The sequence below is a fragment of the Sipha flava genome, unplaced genomic scaffold (assembly GCF_003268045.1).
Source record: "Sipha flava isolate LNK unplaced genomic scaffold, YSA_version1 3_pilon_pilon, whole genome shotgun sequence".
Classification (NCBI taxonomy): Eukaryota; Metazoa; Arthropoda; class Insecta; order Hemiptera; family Aphididae; genus Sipha; species Sipha flava.
In genome coordinates, this window is record NW_020273108.1 from 73,714 (window position 1) to 95,984 (window position 22,271).

The 22,271-nt window shown below is 25.8% G+C and overlaps 1 protein-coding gene across 1 annotated transcript in view; it reads left to right on the forward strand.

Annotated features, from left to right (window-relative positions):
- Positions 1-22,271, forward strand: part of LOC112688683 (mediator of RNA polymerase II transcription subunit 12-like) — a 62,707-nt gene that overhangs the window by 2,898 nt on the left and 37,538 nt on the right. Inside the window, exon 2 of the mRNA XM_025562002.1 lies at positions 21,980-22,139. Within this exon, the coding sequence (XP_025417787.1) occupies positions 21,980-22,139 (160 nt within the window). The remainder of the gene's footprint in view (positions 1-21,979; positions 22,140-22,271) is intronic.

Sequence of the window (22,271 nt, forward strand, 5' to 3'; positions counted from 1 at the left end):
ACGTACGATCAATCCTCTTCACATCTGCGTCGGTTACCTATAGTAATTCGGTACGACCATGTACGTTGTGCGTTTATTGTTCTCACTTCGAAACAATTACACGCAGTTAAATATATTAATTCTACGAACCATTGTTTTATTAACGTCATACTTTATTGTACACCTACCTCATATGAACAGTACCTAATACTAATTACAATATTATTTCAAATGTACTGTAATCAGAAATTCACGCACATTGATGTCGTACGTTGAATATATGTGCACTGCTGTGTAAAAAATTGCGATGGTAGCTGACAATGATGGTTAAGATGTAAATATCATGTAAAATAGAAACTATTGATAAGAAGTTCGAAAAGTTAAAAAATTTTCAGAAAGTTAAGTTGGGTATTGCGCGATGATGCCTACAGTGTCTATTATACTATACAGTGCTGATTTTAGTGATGTCAGTTGTCACCAGTAGTAGCAGTGATTATTTTGCTTATTAATATAATGTGACGCTAAAGTGTCAAAATGTTAACGTTAATATTGTCGTGCTTTGTTTGTGAAATCCACTAATTAATGAGATAATAATTTGTTAGTGTTACGTGCATACGAGGTGGTAAATACAGCGCATGAAACAAGTTTGTACGAATAAAATATAATTGCATTGTCTGTAATTTTTGGGACTAGGCCGGATTGTTTGTTAAATGTACGTTCGAAAAATAAAAAAACCAGGGCTGCATTTCAAACGGGATATATTGAAAAAATTAACGGAATATTCCAAGTTACCACAACTTAAAATGTTTATTATCTACTAGGTATATTATTAATTCTTACGCAAATATATTATTTTATATTTATTTTGGTGCTGTTTAATTATTTTACTAGTTTATTGTGTTTTTTATTTACTCTTTTTTTTATATTCTTCATGTAATATATTATATGTATAATGGTCGTTATAAAAAAACTAATTAAAATTCTTGGATTATTTTTACTGTATCATTACGACTTGAGGCCAATTAAAATAAACTGTTTTTTCATTATTTTTTCAATAAAATCAAACTAAATCGAACTGTGGATTCGTATAGTCATGGTTATTTAGTTGATTATCATTGATATTTAACCACTATGCATGTTCGTTGATTTTCGTCGAATATTTGAAATAAGTATACGCGTCAAAATAAATATCGGTGATTATTTATTTTTTTATTTTTATTTTGTTACCAGCGTGTTAAAAAAAAAAAATCGCGTCGTAAATATAGTTCACACCATGCTAACAGGGCGAACGGTCCGGGAAACGCAATAAAGTACGGAACGCGTTTGACCGCAGTCATGTTTGGATTAACGGAGACATGTCTGCAGGGTTCACAGAATTAAGAAGTCCATTATGTTGTCATCCTAAATCCAAATAAACTTTGTTTAGCAACAAAAGTACTGGAAATGAATGGTTATATTCAGCAGTAAATCCGACGAAAGTTTATTTGTTATCTACGAGTGATGGATGCATTGTGTAAAAGGAATCACTGAGTTGTTATAAAGCTTAGGTTCTGAAAATATTGAAAAAACTATTGACGGCAAAGAAAATAACTTGGATTTATTTGTCATCGGTTGGGGACGATAACCGAGTTTCATCTCTCGGATGGGAGCATCTAACGATCGACCGTGAAGTTTACAAATACGTCCACGATATCGTTTGCTCGGATTGTTGTTAGGCGCGACAGTTAACATCATTATAATACGCGGTAACATACACGAGGATCTCGGCGGACGCGTTCACGGAATATTGTGTCTCGACAGCATATGCGATTATGAACACGCATTGAGGTGGGTGTCGCCACCGTGCGAGTTACACGTGTAATTCAATTGCGATTTCGTAACAATGCGAATCAATCGGGGTACAACGATAGAGCGACGGTCGGCAGCGGGTTGGCGTGCCCTCTGCATACGAGTTGCCGTACGAACGAATTTCAGCGAAAAGCGAAATCCAATTACCTAAAACTTCAAACGTCTGTTCGCTGTACGGTCGCGGGTCGAGGAGCGTAGAACGTGGGCGCCGCGTCAGGCAATAATCGGAGAAAACTGCCATCATCATCGTCGCCGTTGTTGTTGATGCCGTCAGAATTTCGACGAAAATTGACTGCGGAGGACGGCCACCGAGGAATTCGATTACACGCCGCCGCTGTATGCACGGATACTTTTAGACAAATGCGGATGCTCAGATGTTATTTATGCTTACGAGTATATACTATATTTACGGAACGATTGAATAGACATTAAAGCTTATGTTTTCTCCAAATTCTCACGTTCTCGTGTAGTATTGTTACTCTGCAGTCATTTCAGCGCTTGTCATCGGTGTCTAAATCATTTATGAATGTTTATAACTTTATCCGTTATAAAGCGTTGGTTGTTATCAGTCCTGTGGCGAATGTTATGCGCTTTTTGAGATATGTTATATAGTTATGGGTAAACGCCGTTTTGTTCGTCAAGTCGTTACATTCGTGAGGCAAATTATTAAAACATTACATATGACGGACGGTGATCGAGAACTGCGGAAAGGAATTTCAGTGGAATGAGAGTCGGACAATAATAATGGACATTAGTAGGACGGTGTATAGTCGAAGTGGCAAAGAGCCTAAATAACACGGGAAGCCAACGAAAAAAAGCAATATGGGGTTAGCGATATTCGACTTCATAAAATTTTAGTTGTAGGCTGTTACGGTTAACTGACACCGGCGACACGGCGAAATTACCGAGTTACCTAACTACTGATGTTTATCGAGTTTCCCTTCTATTCATTGCCACGAATAAACAGAGGCTATTTATAAAATGTTAAAACCTTCATTAACAATTATTGGTTATTCTTATTTTCATATATATCGAAAAAAATGGATCGCATTGTTTGATTGGTAAATTTTAACACCGATATTAATTTGGTTAATAAGAAATATCGAAATTTATATTATACTCGTAATATCCCAGTAGCCAATGTTTATTCAATTAGTATTGCCGTGACTATGTAGATACAACATGTCACAATAATAATCGTCAGCGTTGCATTTGCTGATACGTTTATCATAAAAATGAGGAATGGTCATAATGATTACACACTGACAAACTTATTCTGTTATACTATTTGATTAACCATCATTATTTATGGTTTTCATTGAAATAATAATACTTCAAAAGCTATTGTTATTGGATGGTAGATACATTGATTTTATAAATACGTTACCCTATCGTTAAAATTGGTAGTGTACTTGGTAGTGTAATTTGTAGCTATTTGACGCTGCTCTGATCATTTTAATTTAATCTGATAAAAATAGTAACAGAATTAAAAATTCAATATGAATTAGCAATTTAAAACAAAAAAATGTTTTTAACCAATGTTGAAACATAAAATGCTTAAAAACCCTTTTTAAGCGAAATATTAAAATTACGTGAAAAATGAATAAATATAAGATAAATTATACTTCATTATTTATTTTCACAATTTTTTTTTATCGTGACACTTTGAATTGCATAAAATAATATTTTTTTACAAGCGCATTTATTATTTTTTCATCCTGTTTTATAAATACATTTAGTATATACGTACTTGTGATTCCGTGATTTTACAGCTAGCAGCCTCACGAACGGTAACATTTTTAATTTAATAAATGGATTTTAAAACGCCAGGCAGTTTCAAATTCAATAAACAAATAATTGATTTAACACTTTTATCAATAATGTCTGAAAGTCCGGAATTATCGTCATTACCTAGAAAATATTTATAAATGCGTCATTGCCTGGAAGTAATGGACATTAACGTTACTTCCTAGTCAATATCGTAAACTGTCTAATATGATCGGAAACGTCGTTATTGGCTCGGCGTTTACGTTAATTCCTTAATATACGCCTTTGCCGGTAACATAAATATATATATGAGATTTATTCTATCGGTTTTTTGAATTAAATAAATGCATAGGAACTTAAAAACATAAAAAATTCGATCAAAGTTGTATGAAATATAATTACAGTAGAAACTCGATTAACTGTCACTTTCTGTTGTATCCGTCATCACTATTACTGAGGGAATCGTGATAAATTCGTTGCGGAGATTATCAAGCGTATACATTTTTTCAGGGTTTTTTCTAATATCTAATATATGCGATAAATGCGATGTGAAAGAAACAAATTTAATTATTTTTATTTTAATCAGTGACTGACGAGTAACCTGGTCTTATGGCTACGTAAAACACGAAATATTGTAACTAAAAAGCTCGAGCGTCAAAAAAAAAAAGAAAAAGAAAATAACAGAATTTTATCTGAAATTGTTAGTTTTAGTTTAATAGTGTTTAGTATGATATGCAATATGTATTATATATGTGTATTATTTTTTTTTGGAAATACAAACGTTGTAAAATATATAAATAAATACATTTATTACAAAAATTTTTTTAACCGCCTCTTCGATTAACCTTTATGGTCTCGGTGTTGGCAGTGATGGTTAATCGAGTTTCTATTGTATTACGATTTCGACGTACTGTATTATTAATAATTAATTAATCGTAGAAAAATACATGGCGTTATGTTATATAGAATAATTTAATTGTTTTCTTTTGTGTCTACTTATTTATGTTTAGTTAAATTAATTTTTATTGGAATCGTCAGGTTCATCAATCGAACATCAAATTTATACAATGTATATGTAAATCGGTGACCCGATTCATTAGTTTTTCATTCGACTGTTTATCATCACCAGGGATAAGTAGTCGTGAGAAAACTAATGAATCGGGTCGCCGATTTAAATATACATAATAAAAAAATAATATAATATAATACTTTTTAAGTAAAAATATCGTTAAAATATATTCTCCACCATTTGATATGATTTTTGTTTATTTTTTTGTTTATTAAAGCTACGAATATAAAATGATTACAGCTTTACAATTACAAGTAAAGATACATTAACATTTATATAACATAATATTTAAAAAACAAATTATAACAAGTAAAACTGCTAAAAGAAAGAAAAGAAAAAAGAAGTAAACAGACTTTGAATAAATTTAAAACAATATAATCAGATTGAGAATCCAGCATTTTTGAAAAACTTCAATATATTAATAATAATGGCTCTTGAAAAAGAATTAAGAATAATTGTTGGTTTTAATGACATAATATTGTTATGTCTTATGTAAAAAGTGAATTGATCGGGAACTAGATAGTGATGGGCAATTGGCGAGAATGCGAGAGAAGTTGCAAATTGTTTCCTCAGTACGACAAGTACACCAAGGGGAGTCGTTTAATTCAAGGTGAAAGGCATGTGCGAAAAGTAAAATATACTCAAGCCTGAGTCTAGCAAATCGGACGATGTGGGACCTGTCTAGGGACTGCTTAATGAATCATGGGTGTCGTGGAATTTTAGGAGTAATGGATCTATACCACTTAGCAAAATCAGGTGCTACTGATGACCATCTATCTTGCCAAGTTTAGTTGTAATTAGTTTATAAAATACAGACTTTAGTAGATGTAGCGAGGAGATCAGCAACTTTGTTGCCTGAGATTTCAGAATGGCCTGGGACTCACAGAAATTCGATTTTTACCATGTGAATATAATTCAAAAAGCGAAGCTTTAATATTAAGAATAAGGGGAGACGTGGCTGCAAAAATCGAGATAGAATTAATAGCGGTAAGAACTGCTTGCGAATCAGAGACTATCAAGCATTTTGTAATGTTTAAAGATTTGATATACTTAAGATTTCCCGTAATCGCATAGTATTCTGTCGTAAAAGAACATGTGTCATGAGATAATGTATCGGAATATTTGATCATCTTTTCAGGGATTAAGAATAAAAAATCTACTGACTTGGTTGACAGTGAGCCATCAGTATAAAACATATAGTTATTATGAAAATTTGTTTCTATAAATTCATTGAAAATGTGATTAACAGAGAAAGTATTAAGATATTAACACTTGACATGATATACATTTGTATTCTGTTATAGGTTGTCCGTTGGTAAATTGTTATATCTTATCATTTTATTCAATATACGTGATTTTATTAAAAACATACATTTCAATAAGTTTTTAATCGTAAATCAAAAATTATTTTACTATTAAACTATTATCATGTTACGATATTGATAATGTAACAGTGTCCATTTTTACGAGCTCATACAAAAGATGTTTTATTCGAGTATGTAAATTTTGGACTGCATTTTCGCATCAATTCAGTCATGGTTTTGAAATTCATCACTTGGGAATTATTTGTTAAAAAACGTTAAATATGTATTTGTGTCTAATATCTGTTACAGTTATACACCTAAATTAAAACCTCAAGTAATATTAATCTGTAGATAAATATTATAATGAATCTAAAAATAGTCCCTAAGTTGATCAAATCCGATCTCAAGATAGATATTACACGAACAAAATTGTATATTTAAGTTATACAGTATAAGAATAATTTGTTTATGATTTATATTATGAAAACTATATAGTTATAAGTTTTTAAATTTTTAATAAATAAATTGATTAAATATACATAATTGTACAATCATGCGAGTACTTGGTTTTAAAAAAATGTTAACGATATTTTTCAATTTTTAATTTTAATATTCTTAAATAACGGAATTAAATAATGTGATAAACGTATACGTTTATACTTAAATATATTAATATACATGTATGCACTTAATATATTAAGTTGAAACAAGGACAGTGGCGTAATATTTGTGAAGAGTGTGACTTGATCTTAATAAATGCGAAAAAGAAATCATTAATTTTTTTCTTCATAATTATTAATAAGCCGACTCCAAGAATGTTTCTATGAATATGGAACGGTTGTCATGGCCCCAAAAAACCCTTTCCTTTTGAATAACCTTAGATTACCATTAATAGTTAAAATTATTACTATTTAATTATGTACGCATGCGCTTGCGATGCTAATAACGAAGGTATAAAATTTATAAAAGAACTGCGTTCATATACATATGAAAAATTATTTTTCTTATGAAATTTTTCAACAGTAGTTACTTAACGATTAATAGTCGTTTTTTTCGTAGTCAGTCGAAGTTCATATAAATTGCTGAATAAAATGGGTATAAGATTGTGTACATTATTAGGTGAAGATATAAATTTAAAATAGTTGTAATGTAAATTTATACGAGTATAATACAAAATATATCAGTTTTTATAAAAAATAAATATATTTTAAATATGTAAAAAATGTCTATAATTTATACCAAGCATTTAAAGTGTTAGGCACTTGTCACTGTACTTTTGAAAAACAATGCATGTTAAGAAACAAGAAAAAATTATGAATCGTACACTCAAAATTTATATGCCATTTTTACATTTGTACAGGAATACATACTTCACTTTTTTATCAACTAAGATTCACATAATACTATATTTTACACAAGTCTATGTAGAAAAAAATATTTCTTTATTTTTAATTGTGATAGTTTTGTACTTTATAATAAGAATAATAAGTTTATTGCAATATCAACAAATTTTAAATATCAGATTTTTTTAGGTACAATACTCGACAAGCAAAACTTGTGCTGGAGGAACAGTTCTCAAAAATATAAATAAGAAAACAATATAATATAATAAACTATGGTATGGTATAATTATAAAATAGTATTTAAAGATGAATATAGGAATAGAACGACTTTCCGTTTAAAGTATTGTTTAAAAAAAAAAAAACAATTATAATGTAGTAAACAGAATAAAGTAAAAATTACAAAAGTTGAAATATCAGTGACATTATAAAATAATTAAATTTATGTATGTACTAACTAAAAGTGTAATATGTTTCTTAAACGTAATTAAAATCACTTATATTAATAATAGAAAAATACATAATTTTAGACAAATATAAAATATCCTTTTTTGTCCAAAAACTATTGCATAATTAAGTAAACGTATATTAATATTTTGCTTAAATCTAGTTATGTTCATGATCATAAATAGGAATTAGGTGTTTATGTTCACATAACTCGATCGAAATAAAGAAATTATGAATAAATTTAAAATTGTTCACATTAGTACTTAATATATTATTTTTGTATTAGTTAAAATAGGTAGATTTAGTAACTATTGTATGATAGATTTTTTAAGTAACAATAAGTCTATTTAAATGATTATTATAAGTTCCTCCCCAAAAATACATTTCCTGTACTTCTTGAATATTTATACAATTAGCAAGTCATAAATAATTAAAATTTAATACACAATTCAAAAAATGTTAAAACAAGATAGTTAATTTATAATTTATTTGGATATTTGATGAATTTATTTTAAAATGAATAAAGTTAGATTTTTATGAATTACATTTTAATTAATTTTTACAGAACCTAGAATACATAATATTTAGAATTTTATGAGACTCATTAACTAAGTTATCAATTTATTGATTTGCTAATATTATAGTTGTATCATCAGCAAAATTGAATAATTCTGAATTATTATGTTTGTATTTTTCAAAAAACATTTGTAAAAATAATGAATAATAGAGAACCCACTATTGTGCCTTGGGGAAGTTATATTTGGCATTCCTCAAATGCCAGACTGATCTAATTTATTTAATAATAATAGTTTTTTGTATAATCAATAGCTTTTTGATTATCAAGAAAAATTCATAATACTTCATAATTTGTATCCATATTTTTCTTAATAAAGCCACTAACTTTAAAAAATGTATTGGTAGTTAATTCGGTTCTAAAACCACATTGTTTATCTGAAAAAATGCATTTTTATTTAAGAAATTTACCATTCTGACCTTAATACATTTTTCAAAGATTTTAGATATAGTTAAAGATAAAGTGATTTCCCATAAAATCATTCCCATATAATAATTTATCTCCTTTAAATAAAAAGGTAGGTACGTACATTTTTTAAAAGTTGAAGGATATTTTCCAGTCAATAATGTTTTATTAAAAATTAAAAAGACAATGGTAAAGAAATATATATAGATATTTTTTAAAGTAAAAATTAGTTAAATCATTATAATAAAAGAAAGTATAATTTTTATTTTTTGCAAGAAATTTAATAATTTCTAGAATTTCTATTGATTTTAAAAATATGCAATAATTGAAAATATTATTAGATAATAATATTTTCTTACGATTAAAAAATAATTATTTAGTACATTAGCAATCTCAAATTTCGATTCAGTAATAATATTATATTTGTTAACAATTTTATATACATTATTTATATTATATATAAATAATGTACCTATATAAAATTTTTTTATTAGGTTTTCCTGTTTTCATTTATAATATTCCAAACTTTTTTAGTGCTAAATTGTGAACGCGGTGTCTTATTTGATAGTAATGGTATTTAGTTTCTCTTAATAATGGATTTAATATATTTCTATGGGATATATATTATTGTTTAAAAAGGTCAAAAGGCTTAATTTTTAATTTAGTTGATAACTTTTCTCTATTCATAATAGAAATAATAATTTTACTTAGTTATCCATTATTTTATTTTAAAAAGTGATTTAGGTCTTTAATTTATATTAGGAGATGATCAATAGGTAATAGAATCGCTCATTTTGGAATTGAAAACGCCAACTATAGTATCAACAATTTCACAGTCCAAACATGAATGCCAATCTCCATTTTTTTTTTTAATTCAAATTAGAGGTAATGATTATGTTTATTTTTAAAAATTTTGAAGGATTTTTATCAATTGTATATAAATCGGATAATATTAAATTTGTTGCAAAATGATCAGTTAAATAAAATCTCAATATATAATAATTAATTTTATTGGATTCAACATTTTTGATAAAAATATAGTCTATGCACATTTTAAAATGATTCTTTTTCTAAAATTATTAATGCAAAGTAAAAAGCAATTTTTCGCCATTAAATTTAAATAGTCATTGTAATTATTTGAATTTTTCATTATGTTAATATGAATGACTCCGCAGAAAATAGTTAAATAGTTTTTGTTAATATGTGATAAAAATAAATCTAAACCTTGGATAAAACTTTCAATATAATAATTTGGTAACTTATAACCAATGAAAATATTAGGTCACCCACTTTAAAAATAAGATTAAGAATTACAATTAATTAATATATGCTTTTTAAATTGTAATATACTCTAAGAGTTTTTTAACAAAGATAGTAATACCATCACTTTTATTTAAAGTTCTTGAAGAATTTATCGTTTTGTATCAATTAAAATTAAATTCAAAATAATTTAGTAGTCATGTTTTATATTAAATAATAATATAAAAAAATTATTTTACTGAGCTACGTAAAGAAGCCAATTCATTCAAATGTGTATTTTAATACTGCTAATATTTAATTGAAAAATAGATAAATTATTATTATTTACTATTTATATAAGTTTTAAATGTGGTAGATACTTATTGACAGATATATTTTATTTTAATGTTTGCTGTTAATTTAGTTGAAGTTTAACATTGCGAATTAAAGTTTTACATATCTATATTTAGTATTGATAATTTAGTCATAATTAGACTTTGTTTAGAAATAAAATAATTAAATTATAAACTTTAATTATATTTAGGTATCTCTGAGTTTGTTTCCTATAATAATAATAATATCTTCAACAACTTTAATACGATGTTTATTTGGAATACCTGTAATATCCACTATGATTCCTAGGTTTTGTTGTACAATATCGTTGACTTTAGATTTTAAACTTCATCCAATTAACGTTTGTTTTTAGTTACTTATTGTTCATATTGTAATTTTATGTTATTAAATTAAATTATAATATTATTGATTTTCTTATTAAAAAATTATCAAATTGTTCACTAAAAAAAGAAACATGTTTGATTAGTTTTTCAATGTTTTTATTCATGGGTATTTTCAGATTTTCTAACAGATATATTACTATTAATTTTCAGAGAATTTGTAAGTATAATTTTACAGTTGGAACATATAAATCTTTTTTTGTGTTGTTTATCATTTTTTTAAAACTGTGTTCCGAATAGCCTAACATTTATAATGTACTAATATTTTTAACACCAAGCATTCAAGTATATCTTCTCTACGAGTAACCTTTTCATAACATTTAACACACAGTGTTGACTTATATTGGATGGATAACTTATATTGAAATAAACGGAATAGACTTAAAACAAAAAATACTGTAAAACTATAAATACTATAATATAATAATTCAAATATTACTAGAGTGACGATCAATGACTTAAACCAATGACGTACAGATAAGAACTGAAATTATAAACTATAAAACGTATTAACTTATTATAGAAACTGATTCAAAATGACAGTGAAAAGTTCATATTTTTGAATATATAAATAATGCATTTTCAGTAATCCGGGAGAGAAAGTCTGCTAAAAACTAAAATTGAGTTATAAGTTTTAATGTAATATACATATTTGCATGGTATGAATTATTTTATAATGCCGTATTCATCCAATATATTCATCACATTAAATTTCTCTCTGTGAAATTTCATCAGATTTTAATTCTTCTATTAAATGCATTGAATAATAAAAAAATCTAACACTACGTAAAAATTAAAGTAAAAACTGTAGTTTTAAAATTAATTTTCTCGTTTTAGAATCTGAAGGAAGTATTAATTTAATAGTTAATAATAATTAAAAAGTATTAATTTTATGATAAAGTCTAATTTCTTAAAAACTTGAAGAGAAATGAAAGTTCAAAACAATTTTGATATAGAGTCTCATTTGAAAGAAAACTGAATTCTAAAAATAATTTTTAGATTACTTTAGATTATTTATTTCTTAGTTATTTCCTTTTGGCATTAGGAAAAATTGAAAGCAAAAACGTAAAAATGTTTTTGTTTTCATTTAATTTTTATTTATTTCAATAAATGAAGTAATTTTACATTACTTTTTTGAATATTGTCATGAATAATGTTTAAAATGATTGACTTAAATTAATTTTTTTTAATGTACATTTCAATTTTGATAAATTTGACAAAAACGAATAGTACTCACAAACTATGTTAAAATTCAGTTAATTTCTTTGGTATAAAGACTTGGGCACGAAACACTAACTATATTATATAGATTTAAATGTCTAACTGAAACTTATACATATACATAGTTTTTACGTTTGGGAAATATATTATATTTTGATATAATGAATATTCTTCTATTTAGAAACTTGATGTTTGAGTATTATAATTATTATTATATACTAATAATATCTAAAATATTTTGAAAATTGCAATATATAATTTATGTATTATTAAACTAATCCATAAAATAATTTTTTTTTTTTTTAATAAATGATTTTTTCAATTCTGATATGATATTTGTAACAACTATACTGATACTTGAATGATGACTCACAAAACAATTTTTTTGAAATTATTATAAATTAATTGAAGTATTTACTCTGTAAGTTATATTCTAACATTACACATATGTGTATACGAGTATTACTAATATTTCTATTTATTATGTATATTACGATTTGTAGTTTCAATTCATTATTTAGAAAGTAAATATTTTCGGTCAGCTCCAATTTCGCCGAATTAATTTTTTGAGTAACTCAGTTAAAAATTACTTACAAATTAATTATATTTATGTATTATATATTTATATACAATAATCATATAAATAAATAAATATATAAAATTATATATAAAAGTGTTTTAAATTATTTTAAATTATTTATTGTATTTAGTTAAACCATTAAAAATGTCCAAATAATCAATCCATTTTATCTGTGGAGGATCGTTTATCACTCTATCCTTAAGGCAGCAAATTCTTTGTACCAGTTTAACGTATTTATTGTAATTCAGATAGTATAGTACTATATAAGATCGTTTTAAATAATAAAAATTGCATTGTGTCTATTTATCACTTTTTAAATCACAAATTCACAATCAAGTTTCAAAACAAAAATAATTTGAGTATTATGCGGTGAAATGGGTCGGTGGCGAAACGGGATATGACCATATTTGTTGAAATGGAACAGCAAAAAAATGAATTTGGCGAAATGAGAGCTAACCATTTATACAGGTTTAATTTGTGTTCTATATATCTATATTTCTTTTATCGATGTTCTGTCCAGGAAGTAATATATACATATAAAATACTAAAATAGTATAAACTTTGAGTCTTATCGTTTTTACAACTTCATTATGAGAATGTGTTGTAATTCATTAATAGAAAATAATTACATAAATATTTTACATATTATTCTTCTATACTTCTTTCAATTGAGTATAATTATCCTCAAGTTATAATTATACTTTAATTTAAATACTTAATTAGTTGAGTTCATGTACTGATTAATATGAAATATTTAGTTAATAAAATATGGAATGTATTAAAGAGAAATGCGTTAAAATTACATACATACATATATAGTAAATGTAATATGTAAACAAATTATTGTTTTCAGATAAAAATATAATACGAGTAGTTAGGTATAATTAGAAAATATATTTTTATTTTATCCATTTTTTTTAAATTCCTACTCATATGGCTATCTAAGTAAAAGGTATTGTGAAATCATAAAACAGTGAAGTTAAATTTTGGTATGTGTTGTATATAAATTCAATAAAAAATGGTAACACATAAACGACAAAACTTTTCCCATACTTTTTTTTTATACTTTTAATTAATTTAAGTATAAATTGTTACCATGAACAATATTTTTAATTAATTTATTAAAATATTGATGTTTAACTTTTTTTTTAATTTATAAATATATATTCGGTTATTTAAAAAATAAATAATGTTTTTAAATATTTTTGAATTATTTAAGGAGCTATAGGATTAAGAAGCAACTACTACGAATTATTTTTCTTCAGATATCTCTAATAGAACTTAGCATATAATTATCAGGTAGAAGGGATGAGGAAAAAAATTGAGTATTGGTGTTTAGCTTAATATGCATTAACCTATGCCCAGTATAAATACTTGTAAATTTGTATTCAATATTTTGTGCACATTTGTTATATGAACTACACATGTGTAGTGACGAAAAACAATTATTATTTTTTGAAAATGTAATATTACATATTAGTAGTATTCTCAAAAGAACTAACGAAAATCCGTGCTTATGTTTGAACTTTTCTTTCCACTATACGATTGCCAGCGGCGGATATATGACGAGTATTTAATATTGTGCATAACGACATAATGACAATATAAGTCATCGAAATAATATTTAACTTGAATGTATTTTGCCGTCAGCGAAATATTATTACTAAAATAGATATTACTTTATATTGCGGAAATGAAAAATATTTAATACACTAAAGAACAGCATAGAAACTGTAATACAATTTACCGACGTATATTTATCAATTTGTAATCGCTCATTTTCTAGTTCTAATAAAATGTGCTCAAGAAAATGAATATATATTTATATTATTATAGATTATCAGGACCAAATTAATGAAATTAGGGCCAAGTGCACCATCTTATTTGAAGCCTTCAAATCAACAATTTTCCTGAAAAATTTGCAGAAAATAGAGGAATAAACTAAGGATAATGAAAATATAATACTAATTAAATAATATAGCAAAATTATGCTTTATAAACCATTTACTTAAAACACTTATAAAATACTTTATAATTTTAATATAATTTAAATTAAAATAAATTAATTTGTAGTCTTGCATAAAAATGAAAAAAACAATGTATTGATTTAATACTTAATATAATTAAAATGAAATAAAAAGAAAGATACTTTTATGTTTTTATAAAATTTTATCGTAAAAAAGTTTTAAAATTAAAAAGATTTTCTTGCTTTTTCCGTTGCAAAAGTTTCAATTATTCAGTATACAAATATATTATATAGTATTCAATTATTCAGTAACCTAGTATTTAGGTACTTGGTGTTTTGATAAGGAATCTATTCAGAAACATAGATAGATTTTTATTCTGTATACCTTTTTTTCAATTTTATTTTACGTTTTGCCGCTCCTCTTAAATGTTGCCTCTATATATTGATAATACTTATCAAACTTCAAAATGTGTATATTCGAAACACAATAAAAGCAAAATGAAAATTATTTTTTAATGACAATTGTTAGACATTTAGGTTACTAAATACTAAAATATCATAAGTAATAAATATAAGTTATAAGTGTAATATAATTCATTTTTATAGTCAATAGAAACTGTAGCGTACTCGGTTAAACAGTCTTATAATTGCCATTATAATCGATCAAACGCTGAATTTTACATGTACTCGTATAACGCCAAGGTGGTCCAATCTGCGGCCCGTGATCCACATGCAGCCCTTGAAGCCTTTTTTTTTTTGGTTCTCCGTCATAGAATACTTATAAAAATAGTCTTAAAAAAGTCACAAAATATTATAACAAAATCGTTAAATGATTCAAATTTTTTTTGTTTTTTTCTATAAAACATAGGTATACATGCAACTTCCAAAACCATGATTTAAATAACCAAAAATTCAGCTCACTGCATACGTATGCTAGTATCGTATTTTTATAGCAGCTACAATGAATTTGAATCTGATTTCTTGTGGTGGAAAATCGTAAATGTCATTATTATTATTATAGTCATTATTGGGCGGTGATTATTGACTGTAGGTTTTACTAGATAATAATATAATTTCTTTTTTTTAGTCGTCCTTAGTGTTTTTATGAAAATGTAAATAGATCCACCAACTACAAAATGTTGGATCACTTTGGAATTATTACGCCATATGCTGTTATATTACTGATATAAAAATACTGAGAAAATACCGAAAAGTTTTTAAACGGTTAATAAAATTCAGTCTATCCGAATTCGATATCAAAAATACCGGTTGCTATTAAAAAAAAAAAAATAAGTTGCATTGCGTATGCGCGTACCAAAAGGGTTAAACATTTGATATTTATCTGAAAATGTGTATTTATTTACCATTAGCTTGTAAAAAAAAAATTCGATATATTCCAATATAATCCGGCTGAGAAATTCAGTGTTTCCTAAATTAGTAAACACATGGTATATATATAAGTATACGGTAATTAAAAATATATATAAGTATGATATTTGCTTTTGAAAGTGATAATAACTTTATTTTATGTAATTTATATTTTTAAATTATTAAATAATGTGTTAACATATATCAGAGGTGGTTACATCATTTATTATAAGGTATAGTTTTTTTTTTTTACAAACTTATCACATAAAAATTAATTCTTTTTAGAATAAGAATTTTTAAAAAATACAACATAATGTTTTTACATTTTAAATAACATATAAATCTATAATCTTAGAATAAATTCGAAATATCCAGTATAAAATGACCATGAGCCTTATTTCAATATTTTATTTTTTTCACACTGCTTGATTGATTAATTTATATTTAACGTTATTAGGATTGGAGAAGCATGAAATATGTCCCCTACTTTTTTAAACAGTGCATTAAAATTTATTCTGTAAAATTAATAATTGAAGTAATTTTATAGTATTGTATAATAATCAAGAAATAATAAGAAACGTGTTTAAAGTATCATTGTTTGTCAATAAATATTTATGTTAAATACTATAGAATTGTTTTCATAATTCCACTTATGAGTTGAAATTCATGGACAAAATATACAATTTATATTTAGTAATAAATATTGTTATTTATTTTTTAAATAATAATCATCAATAAAATAAAAATACAGTAATAACAATTCTATTGTTAATGGATTAATTTTTTTCATATAATATAATTTAAAATTTGATTTTGATATTAAGTATAATTTTTGATTCAAGACTATCAAGAAGCATAACATATAAATATCATATATATATATATATATATATATATAGGTATATTGAAAAATCATTCGTTTTGACTGTTACAAAAAATTGAAAAAACAATAAGAATATTACATAATTTAAAATTAAATTCTCAATTCTTATAAAATGTTGTATCTGTTTATGTTGTTAATTATAAAAATATTTTATTTTATAGAAAAAGGCATGTTTTTCAAATGTCAATACTTAAAAATTCGTGAGATTTTATGAAATTTTCACAAATGTTTGTATTGTTTTGGCCAATTTATATAAAATATATTCTGTAATAGTAAAAGTTATCCGTTTAAAATTTTATTGAAGACTATTATTTCTAATTTGTAAAGAATATCGGATATACACGTAAATTAATTTTCATTTTCACCCGGAATCCAGTTAAGTTATTGTTCTTTTGTTCCTCCTTATTAAGTCGATATTTTAATAAAAAGACGAGTATAATTAATACAACAATAAATTATGTCTTGCGTATGGCAGTGACGACCTCAAAAGGATTGCATGCACGAAGGCGTGCACTCGTGTATGCGAAACTGGGTTAAAAAATATCGATTTTCTTTGTAACAAGCCATGTGTTCTCGCAGGGGAATTCGAAATATATACACTTTGAATTCTCTCAAGGCTTTGGTGGGAAGAGGTGACAAATAACAAGATGATATATTTTATACCACCGACAATGAGCGGAGCGAAGTGGACTTGTATACAACATTTTTGTCTTTTTAATAATAATTTTATTTTATGCAATGAAAGTCTATATCGGATAAAATGTTAAATTATACGATCAAAATTACATGAATAAATTATTCAACTTAATTTGCTTTTGTATATATATATATAGCTATGCTATTTTAGCTTCTATATATATTCTCTTTGTGAGATCCCTACCACGCAGATATATGTTTTCGAATACATAAACTAATAAACATGTAGTTTATACACATAAATAAATAAATAAAAATATAAATAAAAGTTTTGCCTTGATTATTATTATATTTTTAAAGTATGGCCGCATTTGAATTAAAAATTCATCAACAGGTATATATTAAGTTAATAAAATTGTGACTGAATATAAAAAAATAAAGGAAGGAATACATTAAGAAAAATTAGTCGTTTTACATAGAGATAATTTATTTTAATCAGAGAGATTATTTAAAATGAGTTCTTATTAGACGTAAATTATTTAAAACTTATTCTTATTAGATACAGATTATTTAAAATTAATTCTTATTAGATATAGATATGTTAAGAAGTATAAATACTTTGGTTATAGTTATTTATTATTATCTAAAATTTATTGATATAAGACATTATTTTTAAAATAGGTTTATACATTTAAAATATTACTAAAATTGTTTTTCTTTATTTCATTGTATATGTGTGACTCTTCTAAAACCGAATTAATGTAAATGTTATTTTAGGTATTTAATATTTTTAAGTCTATTGATATTAAAACATATATTATGGTTATTTTCTATAAGTAAGATATATTTAGTAAACTTTGAAGTAGGGACGGTTTTTTTTAAATTTTATTTCAGATATGTGTTCTTTAGATCTTATTTTAAAATTTATATTTTTGTCTTGTCTTTATAAAATGTATGAGAGTTATATTTAAGTTTATATATAGCAGCATTTTCAAAAAAAGGGTTTTTGTGATTATTATCATTATAAGTATTATTGTTTAGAATTTTCGTGAATTTGTTAGTTATATTACTTGTATTTTGATATTTCATAGTACAATAGTCAAAAATATTATTTGGTGAGTTGTGTTTTATTTTTTCTTTAATACGTTAATGAATTTTTTTAATAATATTTAAATTTAAATTATTGTTATGGGATATACTATAGATAAAGGGTTTCATGTCGATAGTTAAGTTTATTTAATGAAATACGTTCATGTTTATAAAATATTGAATTAAAAAATTATATTTCTTGGGAATATAAGTGATTAGAAACATGTGGTATTATAGAATCATTTTGAGTAGGTTTTCTGTAAATATTAGATTTAAATTATTTATCTATTATGGAAATTTATAGACCTAAGAAATTTAATTTATTTTTTATTTGTACTTATTTCGAATATAAATTGAATGCTTTTATTATTTATTTTGTTGAATCTTTAACTAAATTTCCTGTTTGTTTACTTGAACCTCTCAATAAAATGAAAATTTCATCAACATAAATCATCATTACAATATTTTTTTATATATGGCTTGTATATTTTGTTGTTAATAATATTATCGGTTTCATAATTTTGCAAGTAAAATTTAGGTAAAAGAACACTTAAAAGTCCAATCTAACTATCAAAAATACCCTTCTTGATTTAATAATTTCTTGTATTTCTTGACGTTAAAAGTGTATACATATCCATTCTTAAACACGAAACAGTAAATGTTTTAAAAAATAAGTTTATACACAGTAATAAATTTAATACAAACGAAATTTAAAAAATTATCCAATCAATAAATATAATTAAATCTATTCTAATTTGATAATAAATTATACTCTCAAAAATAATGGTTAGTTATGGGTGTACCTAAAATATGAAAAATTATGAAACCAATAATATTATTTGGTGGAGTACAATTGCATGCGTTTTACCTTTTTGGATTTACTATTCTGCGTTGAGCCGAAATAAAAATTGACATGATTTTGACCCTTTAAAAGCGTACGACTGCGCGTGAAATTGGAAGCAACATTGCCAAATTTCTATTACAAATATTATAAATATATTAGATAATTATTTTTGATGTATCGGATTTTTAATAATTTACTGGCTATAATTCAATTAAGATAGGTATTCAAATTGAATATTTTATGAATTTTTAACCAAAAATGTTCTAAAAAAACTTGACGGAGAGTGACGAATTTATGAGTAATTTATATGAGAAATATATGATTTACTTGCACAACAAGATTTTAGGTTCACATACAAAGCATAATCCCATTCATAACAGTATCGAGGTTTGTACAAAAACGAAATTAGGCTTAGATTATAATTCCCTTTGGGGTGAAGCTTCGTTTCCACGAAAAGTGCCACACAGTGGTACTCGAGTTTATGAGTGGAGTCGGCATGCATGGCGAATAGTGATGATCGAAATTGGTCTTGGTCTTGCGGTCTTGCAAGCTGAGCCAAGCCATTAAAATTTGGCACTCAGGGCAAAATTAAAAATATTCGCCCCCTATTTCGTTTATCATTATTCATAAATCATAATTTTATAAATTTTTGGCACCCCTTTAAACTATGCGCCCGGGGCGTATGTCCCCTAGGCGTCCCTCACGGCACGGTTCTGTTCGCAACACTCTTGTTGCAAGACCAAGACCAAGACCAAGATGGTACTGGTCTAGCAAGATCAAGACCATGATTAGGCTTACAAGAACAAGACCAAACCAATACTGAAACTGCAAGTCAAATACCAAAATAAGACCAAACTGCAAGACTCTTGCAATCTTGCAAATTTTTTTTTCCCCGAAAACACATTACTTGTGTAAATTTTATTAACTAATAATTTATAACGAAAATAATATGAAATTATTTGTATTGTTATTAAATTTGATCATTATTCGAGGAAATGACGAACTATTGAAAAAATTAATAGAAATAATTGGAATTAATATTACAAAATAACGTAATATAGTTGTTTCATACTTAGCAATTACTGAAAAATTATATTTTTTTCCCAAAATCGATGAAAATGTCGAAAGTTGTCTTACTCATAGAATAATTTATGACTATTAATATACTAATAATTGCTGGAAGTCATTACGGACTACGGTAGATATCATCTTGATTGGAAGTACGTTTTTATTTTCGTTCGTACCTTGCATGATTTTTCCATACTAGACATTGCGTACTTAAACTAGTGTCTTATACAGCATATAATTTCATTACTGTCATAAACTTGTAGTCTATAATATTGATATTTATTATAAATATAATAGGAACTTACAAAGTTAATTATGCTGGTAAATTAATTCATCAATAATTCATCATCAATAATATAAATATAAATATAATATTTTACAATGCAAAGTCTAAAACGAGTACCTATAATAAAAAATAAATTGTTGGATTGTTTCATATTATTAATATACTACATAATATATGGGACTTAAGTTTCATCTTAGAAGTCATAGCAAAAAACTTACACAGCTATAACAGGTTGATTTAGTTTTTTTTTTTTTATATTTTGTGAAAATAGCTAGAGTCTTGCAAGAGTCTTGCGCAAGACCAAAACCAAGACCAAGAATGAGTGTGCAAGATCAAGACTAAGACCAAGATTAAAGCGTATATACAAGACTAAGACCAAGAACAAGGTTTTGAAAGTCTTGGTCTTGATCTTGTTTTGATCATCACTAGTAGCGAGCGGGGCTCTAAAATTTTAAAAATTGAAGTTTTGTTTTTTTTTGAAAAAAATTTAAAAAACCAGTCGATAAATATATTACTGCTATGCATGACAGTATCAGTTTGAGGTAAAAATTAGTAACTAGTGGAGTTGATACTGACGAAATCAATAGGTCCTCTTAAAAATATATGATCTCAATTATAGCCAATTACTGTAATAGGAAGTAGATAGTTGTTAGGTATCGGCAATAATCATTACAAGCCGTGTCAATATTTACTGTGTGTATAGTGTATATTTGGTAACGTAATAAGAAAGTTAAGATTTGCAATCATACGCCTAAAAAGATACCGCCGATAAGGATCATACGCAATCGTATGATGCCCATATTATTAAACAACAAAATATACAAGTTACTTATAAAAGCATATTATAGATAATATAGTTTTGACTGTGGTAAATGATTGTGTTCATCATGATTGATTGTATTTATGTTTTATAAAAGTTATGTTTTTTATTGAGTCTACCATTCTAAAATCCTTTGTTTAAATTAAAGAAAGTTTTTTTGAAGTCAACATAAGAATAAAAGTTATTTTCAATTAATAATTTGCTTTATTTAAGTCAATATAATAAATAATTAACTTAAAAAGTAGCGTATACAATTGGGGGATGTGGGGCTAAGATTCCCCCTAGGCCTTTTTTTAAATGTTATAAAATAATGTTCTTAATGTGAGGGCGTTAAACGTAAAAAAAAATAATATTTGTTTGCAAATGATCTCCGCCATATAAAAGTTATGTATACGCCACTGTACATATAATTTACGGTGAAAGCGACATGTATTATTAATTTACCAAAAATTTACTATAAGTTCGCCATTTTGTTACCTTGTAATATATATATTGATGTGCTTATTTTGCAGGGCTAATGGAACCAACTGCTGTTGACCCGGACCCATTGAGCCTGGATTTAAGCCATCTGAGTGCCGAAGAGCGTGCCTTAATACAGAATGTAATGGCTAAAGCTAAAAACATGGAGGCTAGTGAATCTGTTTTACCGGTGGCCCCACAGCCTGCAACGAGGTAATAAGAACAAACAACACTCTACATTTTTTTTCCTGGGATAAATGTTTAGGTTTGTCATCATTGCCGACGATATATATTCGTCGTATGTAAAGTATATGTGAGTATGTATGTATGTGTGTGCGTGAATGT